The sequence below is a fragment of the Trichoplax adhaerens genome, genomic scaffold (assembly GCF_000150275.1).
Source record: "Trichoplax adhaerens TRIADscaffold_14 genomic scaffold, whole genome shotgun sequence".
NCBI lineage: Eukaryota > Metazoa > Placozoa > Uniplacotomia > Trichoplacea > Trichoplacidae > Trichoplax > Trichoplax adhaerens.
This window is the reverse complement of record NW_002060956.1, coordinates 1,739,947-1,757,878: the sequence shown is the minus strand read 5'-3', so window position 1 is coordinate 1,757,878 and position 17,932 is coordinate 1,739,947. Positions and strand designations below refer to the sequence as shown.

Here is a 17,932-nt window from a genome sequence, read left to right as displayed (position 1 = left end):
ATTTCGAAATAAGATTTGATTTTTGTCTGCTTGAATAATTATTCTCTTTACCTTGATCAACTTATTACTGCAATAGCTTTAGTAGTGGACTAATTTGTTTCAATTATTCATTGATTATTGATCTTGATGTGGGTATTTAATTAAAGATGCTTAGTCATTCATTTCTTGAATTACAACATCTTAAATGACATTTTTAATCTGTTTGGCGGCACTTCTGTATAATTATAGTTCCTGCGTTTAGTGCATAATATAAGTATTGACGCAGTGTTACAGCTCTTCCTCGGCTATTGTAAAGCTGAATATATGCATGAAGAGAATTGGTTATACTGTAAAAAAGACCTCCTACCAGTATTGCTGATTCATGTTTTGGAATTGACATTCATACTTATGATGGTTAAACATACACATGCAGAAATTATTTTTGTTGAGGTCGATCCACTATTTCAAGTAACTTTCTATTCGAAAGTGCGTCGCATAAATGGTTACATAATTTTACTAAAAAATTACAATACCACCCTTATCGAATTAACACAGATTATCACCAATAACTCTTTGAATCGCAGAATGACAAATATGGTAATGGAATTAACTTTATTTCATAATATTAATCACTACATTTGAATGACAGTAAGGATGGAAAAGAACGGAGCCTAATCTAGATAATTCTTATAATCCTCTTAGCTATGGTTATATTATTCAAAAATTTATGTGAACATAGTGAATTTATTTATCAATCAAATGAATATTGATTCCATTAGTTATTACATCTACGTTTGGCAATAATTATCAGTTGGCTTATTAACTATTCTTACCGCTTTATATGCTCGTATATTTGAATCAGCTATAATAATCGATTGATTATATTCACGGTATGATACTGTTTCATGTGGGGTTCCTCTTGTATGGAATATATGTAGAAGCTCACTTTTGCACAACACTTTAAAAAAACTACTAAAGAAATTAAATGTGATTGATGCTGTTAGTCAGATCAGCCATTATTTTCGCCTATCTTGCAAAGTTGATGACGTTTAAGTGATAATTAATTTCATTAACTCTAGGATCTAAACTATCTCACCAACTAAATTCGACTGCCTATCCTACGCCAAACAATTAAATACTATCCTTGCTCTTGTTACCGCATTTGTAAATCGAAAGCAAAAACGATGGGTTATTATAAGAGTAGAATAAATTAAAAATGTGAATGCTAAGGGGAGTAGATAGTTGTAGTAATACTATTTTAGGAGCCATATGTGGTTTGCCACACTGTCGTTATTAATATTTTCGTAAAGAAATTCACAAATTGATCTTCGTGGCTCCAATAATGAAGTAAAGCGATATTAATTGTTGTTTACTGAATCTATAATTTTAATGCTTGCGGCGATATTTTTGTTGTTGAATCAAATAATTAGATAGCAAAACAACTGTCTTCAAGCTTGTCGTGAATACATTATAAAAATAGAATGAATCGTTTCTATAGCTAGGTAACAGTAATTATGTCCCAATGACTGAGACGATTGCCAAGCTGTTGCTAAGTGGATTGCTTTCCTGGTAGTCAAACTACGGAAGCTATAGCTAATTGATCTGATGATTATTATCGCTGAGAAAATTGGTAGCAATTCCCGAATGACGACTCAGCATATACTTGTAGATATGTTTAGTAAATCAGGAAGAATTAGTGATACTTGGACAAATTTTTGTCGTTTAATTTGCCATCTTCATAATGCTAATGTTGAGAATCGTTGTTTTTATTTAGCCAAATTTGCAATAATAGCTATTTTCACGTAAAATTTGGTCCTATTGGAATAGGTGATTTTCATAATCTGTCAAAAATAGCAATGATTTTACGTCATCATTATCTAGTTTGCCGGTCTTGAAGCTCTTTACGTAGAGAGAAGTTTGATATTTAACTTTAATGAAATATGTAATAGAGAGCATCAATCCAGTAACCATTATCTTGATTTCTGTACAGCCACCAAGAGTAGTCAAATACTGTAATTATAGAGCTATTTACTACATCTTAATGACCGTGATAAAGTATTACTGATTAATTTGATGGATAACTCCAATCACTGGACAAAATTTGTGTGAATACAGCTTTTTGTGATATTATAGACTAATAAAACTATTACGCTACCTCGTCAATTTGACTCTGCGAGAAATACTGTAAGTAATTTTTTCTTCTGGTTCTTTCATAATAAGATATCGGTTAATCTATTACCGTAACAACCATCAATCACTAGAGAATAGATAATTTAGAAAGTAATTTAGCCCACTAATGCAATAAAGCAAAAATAAATTCTAATAATTGTTATGATATAAAAAAATCGATGTTTTTCAATTTATTTAGACAGTTAATAAGTAATGGAAATGTATTGTATTTTTCAGACATTGGCCGAGTCCGACGCAATAACTTTGGGAATAATTGTAGTAGTTATAACAACAACGTTCATTTTATCCCTTGACTGGCTAGGTGTAACGTCAGTTCTTGAGGTAAATAAATTATGCAGCCGTGAAGTAACTAGTATTTTAATGATGACAGGAATAAGCGGATTAAGCGCCGTATTAGAATACAACATGATGACAAGTATCGGCAAGAGGAAATTTTCTCGATCATCAAATTCTACTGGAGTCATAGCGCGTTGAATAATTACCCACACGATAACCGGTATCCACGTTACTACGCTAGTAATAATAATCCATGCAGTTATAACTTGAATATGACGTTCAATAGGTGATTTACGTCGCTGTATGCTTTGTCGATGTCTTTTTAATCGGATTAATATAGCGATATAAAGTATAGCAATCACAATATTGACTCCAATACCGACAGTCATATCGAGGTATGTTAGAGCATTAATGATAAATGTGCTCGATCCTTCTAATTGACATAAGTGTCCAAGAATACTATAATGGCCGGGTTTCTTTAAAGAAATGCTATAGCTATCAACTGCGCCTAATATGGCAAGGATTATTCCAATAGTCCAGAATACAGCCAATGTGACTTGTGCTTGAAATACTGAAATTCGATACCGAGTTGATGCTGAATAAAAAACGGCTAAATAGCGGTCAAGGGTTATAACAAAGGTTATTAAAATAGAAATAATAAGGGATGTTTGAGCTAAGAATCTTTCTACGGAACAGGTTGGACTAATAATCCAAGTATCAACAGAAGGATGAATTCGTAAATAGCTAATATTACTGAAATTTTGCGATATAGTATATGTAGCGTCGCTGATAGCTAAGATTAGAAGGTAGCTTCCGCCAAGGAGATCCGATACCGCTAAGTTAAATAGCAAAAATGCGAAAGAAGGATTTAAGTTAAAGCTGTTACGATGTCTGAAATACCGATGAAGCAAGCCATTTTGACAGTAATTATATGCTATCCATAGAATGATGATCAAATTCGATGGAATGGCAATAATTCCAAACATCCATGTTACAATACGCACTCCATTATTATTTTGCAATACTCGTGTATAATAAGCGATATCCTCCGCATTTGCCATGATCCCATCAGATATACAGGTTTGATATTTTGTGAACTAGCTATTGAATAAACGAGAACTAATCTTAGTAGGATGTATCATTGCGATTAATGTCCAATAAAGTTAAATCACAAATGACTAATCTAGCATGCAACGTATGCACGAATATATACCACATCATATTAAAGCTTGGATAAAACTTAATATGAAAATTGCGAACGATATTACGAACTATTGATGTATTAAAAGCAAAATACGACGAAAGTACACTTGGGTCATTTGCCCATCTGCTACTAATACAATGAAAACCAAATGTTGAAGTAATATACTTCACGATAAGAAAATAACTTTCATTTTCAATTGATTAAACAAAATAAAAATCAATTTTTACGCAATTTTTATTTTATTCAGGGTGACTAAAGAGCAAAAGATTGATTGATATAGCGTTCTATTATAGAAACGAAAGCGAATATCGAGTCGCAAAGAGTATTAATAAGAAAATAAATAGAGAATATCAAGCAGTAGACTCTCTATTTCTTCTATTACAGACTTTCCTTTCTAGCATCACAATAACTAACGAAGACTGGAAACGCTTTTATATCTAATCATAGCACTACATAATTTATTTCTTAACCAATTCTTAGACCGCGAGACTGCCCAGAAAATTCAATTTATCAAGCGAAATCTTAAAACCGATCACTCATTTTTACTGACTATCTATGATTAAAAGAAAATCTACATGGAGTAGCTTCCTCCCTATATCACTCTAGGCCAATTGTGACAATCTGAAGTATTTTAAATAATCCCTCCAAATCTTAATTATAAATTAAAATTTCTCATTCGAATAGTTTCATGGTTGGAATAAATTACAATTTCAAACTTAGAAGCAACATTGTATATTATATGATGGTTACTAATCTAGGAGACCAGTATAGAATTGATAATCTTTTAGCCTTAATTAATCGATAACCATTTTAAAGCCAGTTCTTTCTACGTAACAACACTGAGAATTTCTACATACAATTTATAAAATGCTTTCCGTTTAATACTAATACCTTTTAAATTATAAGTGTTAACTTAGGGTGAGGTTCCAATTTCTCGAAATTGCCTCTTCTAATCATAATTTCAACTATGACTGACATATACGACACACTATACCCAGGAACAATGACAAAACAAATACTAATAATTTTCTTTAAATGTTTACTCTCGGTTGCTATAAGATTTTACTTCAAAATTAGCATTTTCTATTAGCATTAATGATTCTCTTCGAACTAAATTATGCGCATATACTGCAATAAATTTTAAAAGCAATTTGTTTTGCCTTATAGTAGGAGCGCCAAATAAATAAGTTTTGTATGTCATACCGTAAGGTTATGCAATTATCTACAGAGAAAGATTCTAAGAGAATGAATAGTAGTTCGCCCAGCGCTTCTGTATTTGATGACGAATACAGTAAAATCAGAAAGAAAGTGAAGTTCATATCAACCTACTCCGAGACATTCGATCATGTACATAAATCATTATTGTAGTCCAGGTAAAACTCATATCATAAAAGAAAATAGTAATAAGAGTATTAATAATTACATTTACGAAGTAAATTATACCGTTAGTTAGCTGCTATACTTACGTCTAGCTTCTATTATTAAAGTAATACAAAATTGAAGATCAGTCCAATTCAGCTTGATATATTAATATTGAGTATTCGACAAATTCAAATTTTGATGTAGCAATAATAAGTAAAAACTCTCAATTGAAGTTCACAATTTTATGTAATTTAATATCCGCTTGTCTTATAATATTATGCTCTTCAATTTGAAATAAGTACTGATAGGGCTTGTCATAAGGTAAACTAATTGTAATCCTAAAATTCTTATTCTTCTTATAATTCAATATTCATTACCTTGAAAAAAACTACCTTTCAAAGTACTAGTATGCTTTTTAATATAAATCACCTCGAAATCCTTGTCGTCTAGACAAGTAATTAACATTCAATTAATGCATTTTTTTCTAATGAAGATGAATAAAAATTGAACATTTAATCTTGAACAATTTGCTATAGATTTTCTCTACAAAGAAATAATTAGCATAGAACTTCCAATTTATGAAATCTTGTTGCATTATATGCTAATATTAGTCATAATGACAAGGTTATTCATCTACCATTAAATAGAAATTGTTTCACTAATTGAATATTAAGACACACTGCATATAGACTTATAAATACTAGATACTATTTAAAATTTTCGATTTATTCAAAATTGCTTTTTATTTTGATTATATTGAGCTGGCAAGAACAGCATGCCTTAACATTATTTATATTTCACGTAACATTTCCGCTATAACATGAACAAACTCATATCATGAATCTTTTCCCGCTACTCAAATCTAAGACAGGATCTGATAGATCAAGGTTTGAGAATGATAAGTACGCTATACCATCATATCACTAGATTATTTCTCAAGCGAAAGGAAATCTTATATGAATATTGAGTAGCAATGCTATTGCTACAATTACGATTTGTTAATACAAAATCTAATTGATCATTGGGTCATAAACTACTAAAATGCATCTAATTTATGACGAAGACAAGTAAACACCAATACATTGAAAGCAATATCCACTTTGGTTGGCAATTATACAATTATTAATATATATTAATGATTGATTCGATTTTGATCTTCCGCCCACAGGATATGCAGTATCAAAGAATGAAGATGACAATAAACGCGTATAGCAAACAAAATGGATATCACATAAAATACTAAAGATGATGCTATTTTTGATATTATGAGTCAGGTTAAGACATTTGCATGACTTTAATTTTACGGAAATTTTCAATTTGTGTGCTATAGTACGAAAATGCCATAGCCATTCAGATCTTATACAGATTTAATTATTTTATTAATAATCTATCAAGAATTGAAGTTTACGATTAACACATTCTTGATTTTAAGAATACTTCTTAAGCAATATCCGTAATAAGCATAATTTACAATCATATAGATTTGCATACTATAGATTTAGTAATTTCTCGTCATGTATGGTAGTGTATTTACTCATTATTACACGTAATTAGGCGAAAACAAAAGATGATTAATAAAATAATTTAATTAATTAACGTCATTACCTCGAATTAAACTGTTTGTGACCAGAATGAAAAAACAGCGAGATTGATTTTGAGACTTTCTACAAAAATATTAGTTCGCAGTCTAGATACAATGTAAATTATTTATTAAAGAACTACTACCATTTAAGGAATACTATCCTCTAAAATGCCTCAAGGAGTGGCATTGTATGAAAATCAAATTGAATAAAAGAAACTCGAATTTATCACTGAATTTTTATAATCAATATCCCTAGAATTTATTTATTGTCCCGCATTGCTTACGAAGAACAATTTTATCTCGATGTTTCATCTTTCATAAATATGAAAAGAACATTCTGTAACGAGTCATAATATCAGTTCTCTAATCATTTTTATATGTTTAATTCAATTGTAGTAAATAAGTATTGGTCTACTTTAATAAAAAATACCACTGTACTTTAAACCGAAAGAAAATCGGGTAGGAAAATACCAATGTACGATGTATGTTTCATTCTGAAATTATCGAAAATATACACAAAGCATACGACAAATGTAGCTTTACCAAACAGCAATATAATTTAATAATAAGAGCATTAACATAAAAAAGAGTAGAATTCCTATCATAAGCAATCAAATTGATTACAAAATTTAAAAACTTAAGATTAGCCGTAATATCCAAGTCTTGCAAAACTTCTACCTTTCTTTATTGCTGCAACAGTATTTCTTTATTTCTCTACGACACTTTCGAGCAGCAACTACTTTTTTAATTAATTGTTACTTTAAAGTCTAGTAACTAATTACAAGAGCTTAGAACTATTCTGTGGTACAATTTTCTGTATACCACTAAAGTTAGCAAATTGACTATAAGTAAATCTGTGTTTATTAGGCAACTAGGGCATCTGTATGCTATTTAAAACTTTAAAATGGTCTATTCTCCATAAATTATAATCCAAATAATGCCAGCCATATTTATAGCTATCCAAGTTTTTATCAATAGCCAAGAGTTTTAGGATTATTTTAATAATAGGCTAGCTTGTTTAAAAATATATGTGTTCACATATGTATAATACTAAGACTCTTTATATAGAGATGGCAATTATTGGCTGTAATTAGAACCCTTCAACAGTTTAGCAATCGGTAATAAATTCAAGAGTGGAACAAATGGAAGTTAGATTCACTTCGCTAATCCCATCATTCCTAATGCTTAGTTTTCAGAAAACTCTTTGACAGGATCATACAACGCTAGTATATTTGCTTCAATGCTAAGAATATCATTATAACTTGATGTGAAGACATCATTTAAGCCACACCAGAAATACAGCATGGCTCTCACATGATTGTGATTTGGTATGAATTAAATACTCGTTTTTGTTATTCTAGGTTACAATACCGCAGACGAAAAATCTTCTCACTAAAATCTGTAGCGATTAATCTATTTTATAGCCGAATACTTATAAAATATGATCTACCATTACCTTTAAAATAGCCAGATGACTATTGTGCTCTGCATTGCGTACAAAAAAAAGTAACAGCTATATAAAATAGTTTTCTATTTGAACATTAGGTGATACTAATTGAAAGTTTACAGCAAGCGAGTAATTATTCTATAACGTGTAATAATTTCATTTTATATCATTTTTCCAATATATTGTGAGTGAACTACAGTAATTAGCTACATTAGTTTACGCAATTAATTAAAAATTAAATAGTGTCTTTCCGTCTAAATATAATCTATTCTAAAAAATCAGATCATTCGTGAAATAACTTATTAAAATAATTTTGAAATAGGGCTTTAGTAGACTAAGCAGCATTAAAGTATATATGAGACCAAGGCTGATGATGAGACGGGTTGAGGTTTGTATGTACTACTATAATATTTATATTTGGTGTTTGTGGCCGTGACTAAAAACCCTACTTTATCCCTTAGTCATAAACTTTCTTCTCTAGCCTTTATATTGCCTAACGGTCAGCAGTTACTAACTCACACGTAGCTCTTATTTTAAATCTACATCTTTTAATTATCACTACCGAAATAGTTATAAATTATTATAGGGCCAAACAATAAAATTGTCATAAATTGCGTTTAGAATCTTTAATAAGCTCCTTTTATCCTTTAGCATTAATTTAGTCGTATTTCGTAGATAGTAAAATTGTTAGGTTCAATAGGAAATTTTAAATTTTATAATAAAATAAACTCCTAAGATGTCAACAACTATGCTAATTCTATTTTACTTCAAATTTTCTGTATTCGATGAAGTTTAGATAATAAACAAAAGTAAAATTACTAAAAATTTTTAGATATGCACATAGTATCGAAATGTTACTTAAGCATACGAGGATAAACCACGGCTGTACATTATTACCAAGGGTACTTTTCATTTTATCATCCTGTAATAAATTTGATTACTATGGTATTGTAGTTGTAGAATAAACGAAGATTGATTACAAAGTATTTCACTCCAAAGATGATAAATAAACAAACGCATTTGGTATGATATACTAATGCTGTCAGGTTTATCTTAACAGATATAACCTGCCATTTCTAAATTATCGCATGGTTGAGAATTCGAACTCCTGATTATAAAATATACTAATGATACGAAAAATTGTAATGCTTTTAAAATAATTTTTTAACGCTAAAATTTTATCCTAAGCATCTATAGACTTTATTATTTACGAAAGCTTTATAGAAATAAGATCAGATTTTATAGTAAGTTTACATCCAAATAAAATCTTTGCTATCCAAAGTCAAGGCATTTAAAATCTCAAACTATGACAGATCATTAGTGAATTATAAAATATGATTAACTGTGTAGTAAATTGCGGTAGAAAATTAAAAATTTTAGTAGGGATTAATTATATGACTAAATTTTAATGTTATGGTAAATTCTTAATGAAAATGAAATTTTAACCAGTTATCAAGTACGAGAAAATTGGAAACCAAGCAATAGTAGACTTTAACTAATCCTAAACTAATAACTCACCTTGATTACTTCTATCTAAATACAATATCTCTTTATATCAGCCTAAAGATATTTAGAAATAGTAAATTTATTAAATATTTTGCAACAACAATTTTCCAAATATTTGCAGCTGCAATAATTATTAAATAAACTTATCCACGTAACAAAAATACAATCAAAAGAAAGGAAGTTCTTTGTGATAGTCATTTAGAAGAGTTGTGTAAATATTACGCAGCAGTTTCAGTTAGAAGAACGTACAAAACCTTGTGAAATAAGTAACTCAATGCCGTTATAATAAACAGAAATTCAATTAATGATTTAAAAACTACTTGTTACAAAACAGCTTTGTAAAATGATAACGTAATGTCCAATCAATAAGTCAATTCCTTGAGCCACGTATCAAGGAACGATATCTGCATTATCAGGAACACTTTTGCTCTACTAGCAGACTACACAAAGACTTAGACGCCTTGTATTTTACGTTAAACACTAAGTTTAAGAATTAACTTTATTACACGATATATTGCGTTTATATACTCTTCCTCAATAGTTCATGAGTCATAGTTAGTACGATTAACTTTGGAATCATTCACTGAATTAGATATTAATTTTAGCTACTGCTCCACCATGCAGACAACAGTATTTACGAACATAGACATTTGATGACTAATACAGAATAGTCAAATTACGACATTTCCCACCACGGAGCATTTCCATGATAATTTACCATCTACCATAAGTAAGTTATAATGACAATGATTCGAACTGTAAGTAGATAATTCGCATTCCCTAATATAACCATTAATTTCAGTATATGTATGTCGTAGTCAGCCCACGACAGGGAGACCTGGGCCTTTGAAGTTGTATGAATGCTAGGGCTACAACAGCCAAGTATGCCCCAACGGGCTAAGCGTAGACTAGTCTTAGACTTTTAAAATAGTTTTATTGAGCGAAGGTAGTCTTGCCATCCAAGACTACTCTGACCCCACGGTCAACCGACAACTGAACTGCTAGTGAGGGAGCTGGGCTTTATATACCCTAGCTCGGTTGCACTCGGTGCACAGCTTAGGTAAACAACTCTAAAACATACAGCTTTTGTATAGCCGTTTGCCTATATGGTTTAGTATGACAAACGGCGTAAACAACACTAATGAGTTATGAACTAATTAAGAGCCAATTAACAACCAAAGGCTCAGCACAAAGTAACAGAGATTACTATGGTGTGAACATTACTTATTACTTCTGTAAACACATTGTTCTGCACAGAGTCTACAACAAGTGTAATTAGACTACTAATAATGTTATAATTACCCCATAGCTAATAAATAAATGTTATTGCCAATTAATAAAATCTTAATTACTATTTACCAAGGCTAATGCCACAATTAATTGATGGAGTCTATACTCCGTCACAATGTATATATGTCACTTTCACATAAAGCCAATACTATATTAAAACACAGTATATCCTAATTAGAAGCTAACTAAATAAGGATAGGCTAACAAAATTATCCTAAGGTAGATATTTCTACTCTAATACAGTATATAACACTGTCTCACTACTGTACTATTGTTACGGAGCTTGAAACTCTTTGATAATAGCTAGTAGTAATCTAAGATAGTAAAATGACTGTAAAGGTTATAATTAACCTTGCAAAATACTGTCGTGTTATTAAAAATATTTATTAAAAATTGTTGTCTAGTAGACAGCAATCCTCAATTGCTAATTGATTATTATTACTTATGACTTTGAATTGAGTCAAACTATATTAATTGTTATTAATTAATTATGCCGAAGTCAGCAATATAACTAATTCAAGAATTCGATATTGCACCATTGTGGTGTGACAACTAATTGAACTTGCTAATTAATTCTATCTAGCGAGATATATTAATTAACACTCGGTATAGTCTATAGTAAGCCTGTAGTGCGTTCTATATGATTTAATTTAATGTGGCAGATTAGCACTGGGGAATTTGTGTGACATAGGAGATTGTATATAAGCCTGATTGTTGATTTTAATCTTAGTTCCACTGAGGCTACGCTAGAGTACTCTGATACTAAGTGGCAATAGCTGGTAATAAAATATTTATTTAATAACCTAAACCATTAACCTATCGTTGGACTCATTTTCTATAATATAGGAATAAGTTAGTTTTCCTTTACTGAGGATCTCCAGAGTTAGTCACCTTAAGAGTAGATAGTTTAGTTTGGAAACGATCACGAAAACTTGTTTTGTGACACTGATGGCAGCGGTGGGATCCGAAAAGAAACCACTTTGCCCTGACATTGGAATTCCTTGGTATATTACCACCCGACAAACTGACCTCAGGAAAAAGTTGAGAAGACCTATTCCGGTTCTTTTAAAAGACCTCATATAGCAATAGTAAAAGACTATTACTCGGTCATTACATAGTCTCACAAGGATAACCAGATCAGTTGAAACGCCAAAAAGTGAAAATAGCTCACTCAAGGATGGAATTCAACCTGTTAACCGAAGATGGTGAAAGCTAGAGAACGAAAGAAATTGCTACCCTGTCTGATTAATAGCATATTCAAATTATGGTGCTATTAACCTAAAGGCTATAGGCCTGATGTTCTGTTTCTGTTTAAATAAAGATAGTATAATTATTACTGACACTTTAAATTTAAAAATTAACGGTTGGCCTTCCATAAAATGCTTTAGATTTACTCCGTTTTTGTTGAGACTATTATCAAACAGCAAAGCGTAATCAATCAAGATATTGCGCTACTTTATGGTAAAACCTGAACAAGCTTAACTTTATGAGCCATACTCAACTAATACCATTGCACGAGTCATCTATTTTTTCTATGATAACTTCTTGCTACTTTCGTCAACTATCCAAGCCAAGTTAAAGAAAACCGTACCTCATTAATCATATGAAAATACAGTACTATTGACCAATAACAACTTTGCAGTATATCGTCGATATTTTCTTCGAATCTGTCACGTGTGAGAGCGATCTTCAACATTAATAATATATTCTTACTTGCGCCTTGATTTTGTTTCGACTTCTATTATTCACAGGTCATATTTTACTACGGTAAAATATCTTTATTCTGCACCAAAAGCTTTTATACTTTTAATTACCGTATGCGATTAAATATGAACTTTTCTGCAATGCAACTATTCTATTTCTATCTATGGCAAAATACCGGTACAGTTGCTATTTATCACTATAAGCTTGCATAAAATACTTGGGAATATGATATTCAATTAAAAATTATGATAGTGAAGAGATAGAGTTAATGTACGTAGTTAGATATAAAAATTAGTATTATCATTTTTTTAATTAATAGAATCTATGTATGTTAATGTTAGCTTGCGACATTGTAGAACAGCCTAACATAATTAACTATTTCAGTATATCATGAAATGTTCTTCCTGCGGCCACATCAAGATAGCAACAGAATGACTAGATTGCACTGTTCATAGATTGATGTAAGCTATACAATTTGTAGTCAAGATATTTATGCAAAGTCTTTTTTCCATCTTTTCACAACATTTCAGTGATGGTAATTATCTAACTATTTCATGTTTAATAGCGTAACTAAACAAGCTAAAGCAATTTGTTATTAAACTTTTATACTGGAATATGGACTACCACGACAAAATTATAACAGCAAGAAAATATGAATTTCAGGCTTCCAAATCAAAGATCTTTCTATCTTACGCTAAAATGATAGAAATATTCTTTGCTAATTCTGTAAGAATGTATTAAACGTTTTTATTGGAATGTGAAGTCCACATATTTGGGACTACCACGATAAGCTTATAGCTTCAAGGAAATGTAAATTTAAGTCTTATCAATCAAGAATCCTTCTATCTTAGGCTAAAATGGCTGAAACATTCTTTAAGAAGCCTTCGTCTAATCGCTGCTCCAACTCCCTAAACCTCCTAGTTTAACATATAAGTGTGGATTGAACACTTCTCATATTCCGAGACTAATCTATTTATGGATACTTTCTGCTATTGCTTTCTATAATATAATGGATTTATCTTATTCTCTGATGAGTTTTTATTACAATGAATGCTCAACGAAAGTTTCGAGTGCCAGTATTTACTCAAGATGTTTACTTTACGCATTGTACAGCAGCTCTTCCATAGGTAATGTACATATTCGAGATATGTTAATCCTTACAATCACATCCTTACACCATTTGATAATAATACCAAATATAATATGCCATTTGATAATAAACCAAATCCCACTGGTTAGTAACATTAGCGGAAAAAATTACTTTAATTTGAACTATATTGCGCAGTATTGTAGATTATTTAATAAAATTCTCGTTAATTATTTATTATTCATCTAGCTTACACCTGGTAAAGCGCTAATGAAAAGCAGCTTTTCCTGTAAGGACCAATTTTTACTTAAGGTGAGCTGTTAATGCTTTCATAAAATGATTTCATTCCATACGCCAAAATTACTATTCCATATCATCCTACGCTTTTCTGTTTAACAAGTTACTAATATCGTTTACTTCACTTAGATACTACGAATCGATGGAATCTTCCATCACTGCTGACTGGAGCACATTATCACCAATTGTGAGCACCAACTTTTTTTCTCCATAAATGTATTCAATGTTAGATCCTGCTAATAAAGAAGATATTGCTGGTAGTTTTCGTCATACTGTAAAATTAAATTTGATATTAAATCGCTACATTACATCTAAGTGCAACTCTAGCAGTTACATGCGAGTAAGAAACTACTTAAATGCATTAACAAGCTGTTAATATAATCAAACAATAAGTTATTAGGTAAATTAATTTATTGATATCCGGCAATAAATTTGCATTTCACATTGACAGTAACGGAATACTAGAAAGATAAAAGGATACCAAATCAAAGAGGAAAAAAGACAAAATTATATGTGCATCATAGTACGAAATTTTAACAGGCACTGGAGTGTCACAATTATATTTATTAGATATATCAATCTACAATAAATAGTATTGGACTCATTTTATATACTGAAATCATCGTGAGAAATATTGCCAATAATGATGATAGATACTAATAAGCAGTTATTAGTAAAAGGTCACTATCTACGCGTACGTTGAATTTCGCTTGCCTTAAAATTACTCTACATACTGCATGTCAGATATTGGCAATCACTTACTGCTATTGAATTTAGACCGGCTAAATTCAATAGCAGTAAGTGATTGCCAATATATGCATCAGATGCCTCAATCTCGTCAAAACCCACTCATCCTTTTAAACGAGCAGCGCGGGGGTATTTATACTACTGTTAGATGACTTTGATTATGGGTTCATTTCAATAGGTCAGTATAAGATTCTTACAGTACTTTTAACCTAAAGATTTCTTCATGTAAAACGAATGGCTCTAAGGTAGTAATTTCTGCAGAGTACTGATTTTTAAAATAGTATTCGTTACATCGCTAAAGGTGGCCACTGGGCCTTTCAATTTTGATTTGATGTAATACTCAGATGAAAATTGAATAAACATAGAATCTTTATAGAGTTTTCTACACAGCCATTTTGATTGTTACATTTTCTTATAACGGTTGTTATCGACAGAGCAAGCTTTGCTTGCATACGCAAGCGATCCTTAGACACATTATAATGATTGGATAGAACTGACCACAGTACGAAGGACATTGTACCGCACTGTCGATATTTTACAGTACCTGCTAATCTTAACTTGGTATGTCCATCACCGTACATTAGTGTGCTTTGGACCATTAATATAATCTTAATATAGCATTTCATAGTATTTCATCCGAGAATACATTATTGAAAAGTATTATTCTACAAGCATAGCTGTGAATATAGTAGTGCCTGGCTATTACCGGGATATATATAATGTCGAATGGTAATACTATCTGTTAATTATGAACAAATAGGTACATTATCGTAAAACGTCAGCAAAGCGACGTGAGTTCGTACTAGTATAACTTAAAATCCATCTTACAACGTAAAATCAGCTTACAAGTACCGAAACGCAAACTATTTTAAATTTGCCTTAGTATACTGACTGGTTCGGTGCCAATATGTAGTAGTTCAAAGCTTAAATCGGATATTGCAAGCTGAACAAAACTCTTATCTTAATTATTGAGCATAATGACCTATTTATAGATTCCTGGATTAATAACAAGCGATAGTCTATACACCCATTCAGCTATTGTAAATAATTTTGCGATGATTGATTCAAAATTTAGCCTCTATTACACCTATGGTAGTATTAGACTGATATCCGTAGATTGATTCAATACGACAAACTAAGAATCAAGATTGATACATTCATAAATTAATCCCGTAAATTATTTAATTACTAGAATCATTTATTTTTGAAATTTCTTGATAGCGAATCATCACCTAATAATAGCAAATCAGTGCGTAATGATAGCAATCATAACCATTTATGATAGTTTTCCAATGTAACTAGAATCATGATATTGTTGAGTTCTTAGCAACTAAAATTTAAAATTCGAATGAAAAGATACGGTATGTAACAAAATGGTAAACCTTATTGACGAAATACAGAATTTTATCCATTCATCTATTAACAAAATTTAATCTGTATTGATTTTGACGGCGATTTTTTCTCTAAATTAAGCATACTTCTAATGAATTAAACAAGTTCATAAAAGAATTTACTGTAATAGATAGATATCAAAACAATTGAAACTAAAACAGCCAGAATAGGATAAACGTCAGTTAGTGAATGCTTACAATCAGTATTGAGATAAATCATTTAGCAAATGTTAAATTTGATCAATCAATCAATTAACAGTTGCAGCAAAGTTATTAACTGTAACAGAATAATATGATATTAATATTGGCTTTGTTACTATAAATGGAACAGTTAAAGACATCATGAATTTTTCTTAAAAATGATGATTATCCTATATCGATCAAAAGGACTAGACGACCAAGAAATAAGCAGCAATCGCGAAGATATTATAGGAAATAAATTTTACTAATCGAGCTGAGTATTGCCATCCGTTCAATAATTCAATTAAGTGATTGAAATCATGTTATAATTAAGTAATTAAAAACTATATTAGAAACTGGCATGGAAATATTGACTCGATGAGACGTAGCTAAGAAAGACAGTAACCTAAAAATTATTAGTTAGAAAATTCGACTACAAGTAGATCGTGATTATTCTTACGTTCAGAACTCTTACATGATAAATTTTGGACAACTGTATCGACTTTTTTATGCCTTTTCAGTATGGTATGAGTACCAACAACAAGATACACGATAGGATTGACAGCGGTATTCAAATACAATAGTAAGACCAGTAATGGCGTGATTTCATGTTGATCAGAGCTGAATGTTTCGATCAAACCCTCCAAGATAGTCAATAAAGTTATTGGCACCCATGTAATAACATTGCTTACCACTATCCAGGCGATAATGAGGTGAATTTTACTTTCCGCTTTGCTTCTATTGATACTATTAATGCTACTACGCGTTTTCTTTAACTTGCAAGCAATTATTAAGTAAAGTATGATGGTGCCAACATAGCCAATAATTCCAAGTAGTAATTCCGAGTAGACAATACCAATAATAACTGGTGTTTCTAAAGATTCCAACTGGCATAAAAATCCAAGAATGCTTAAATGATCTTGTTTCCTTAACGAAACATGAGAACTTTCCACTGCTCCGACGATTGCAATTGTAAAGCTGATTATCCATAAGGATAGGAGAGCGATTCGAGACTTTTTGATCGTTACCTCTAACCCACTGTAAGGACAAACAACTTGGATAAAGCGACTTACAGTAATGAAAAATGTGATAAATATCGACATTAATAACGAGACTTGAGATAATATTCTTTCCAAGAAGCATGTTGGGCTGACAATCCAGTTATTTATATACGTCCCATTTGGTGTCTGAAAGTCGCCATTAATTTTAAAAGTCGCATCACTGATTGCTAAAATGATCAAATACAAAGCACCTAGCAGATCAGCTACAGCTAGATTGAAAATGATCAACAAATAAGGATTATTGGTGATATTTCTCGGGTTTCTCTGGCTAAACCATCGCAAAGGATTGTACATGTAACATACCATCCAAATAATTACCGATATATTTGCAATCAAGGCTAAAATTCCTATGATCCAAGAAACTGCTCGTAATGAATCGAATTGTTGTAAAACTTGAATTCTCTCTGTCGCGTTCATTTTTCAGAGATCAATTTCCTTGGTCTGAACAGTTTCTTCTATTGAAAAAAAATCCACTATCTGGGATAAAAGTGATCGATAGAATAAATAGCAACGCTAACTACACCGATATATATACGGTATAAATGTACAAGAGTGCAATTTCAACGTTTTATCTCATCTTCCTATTTAAGATGGCTGTAAGTAATACTAAGAGGGAAATGGACTTTGGC

At 31.0% G+C, this 17,932-nt stretch overlaps 2 protein-coding genes across 2 annotated transcripts; both read right to left on the bottom strand.

Annotated features, from left to right (window-relative positions):
- Window positions 1-2,381: 2,381 nt before the first annotated feature.
- On the bottom strand, window positions 2,382-3,506 carry TRIADDRAFT_60312 (uncharacterized protein; the record flags this gene model as incomplete). The annotated part of the gene is made up of 1 exon (XM_002116192.1): window positions 2,382-3,506. One exon carries the CDS (start codon window positions 3,504-3,506, stop codon window positions 2,382-2,384), a length of 1,125 nt encoding a protein of 374 aa, XP_002116228.1.
- Window positions 3,507-15,947: 12,441 nt separating this feature from the next.
- TRIADDRAFT_60311 (uncharacterized protein) lies at window positions 15,948-17,720 on the bottom strand (the record flags this gene model as incomplete). Its single annotated transcript, XM_002116191.1, has 2 exons — window positions 15,948-16,001; window positions 16,935-17,720. 2 exons carry the CDS (start codon window positions 17,718-17,720, stop codon window positions 15,948-15,950), a joined length of 840 nt encoding a protein of 279 aa, XP_002116227.1.
- Between the last annotated feature and the right edge of the window lie 212 nt (window positions 17,721-17,932).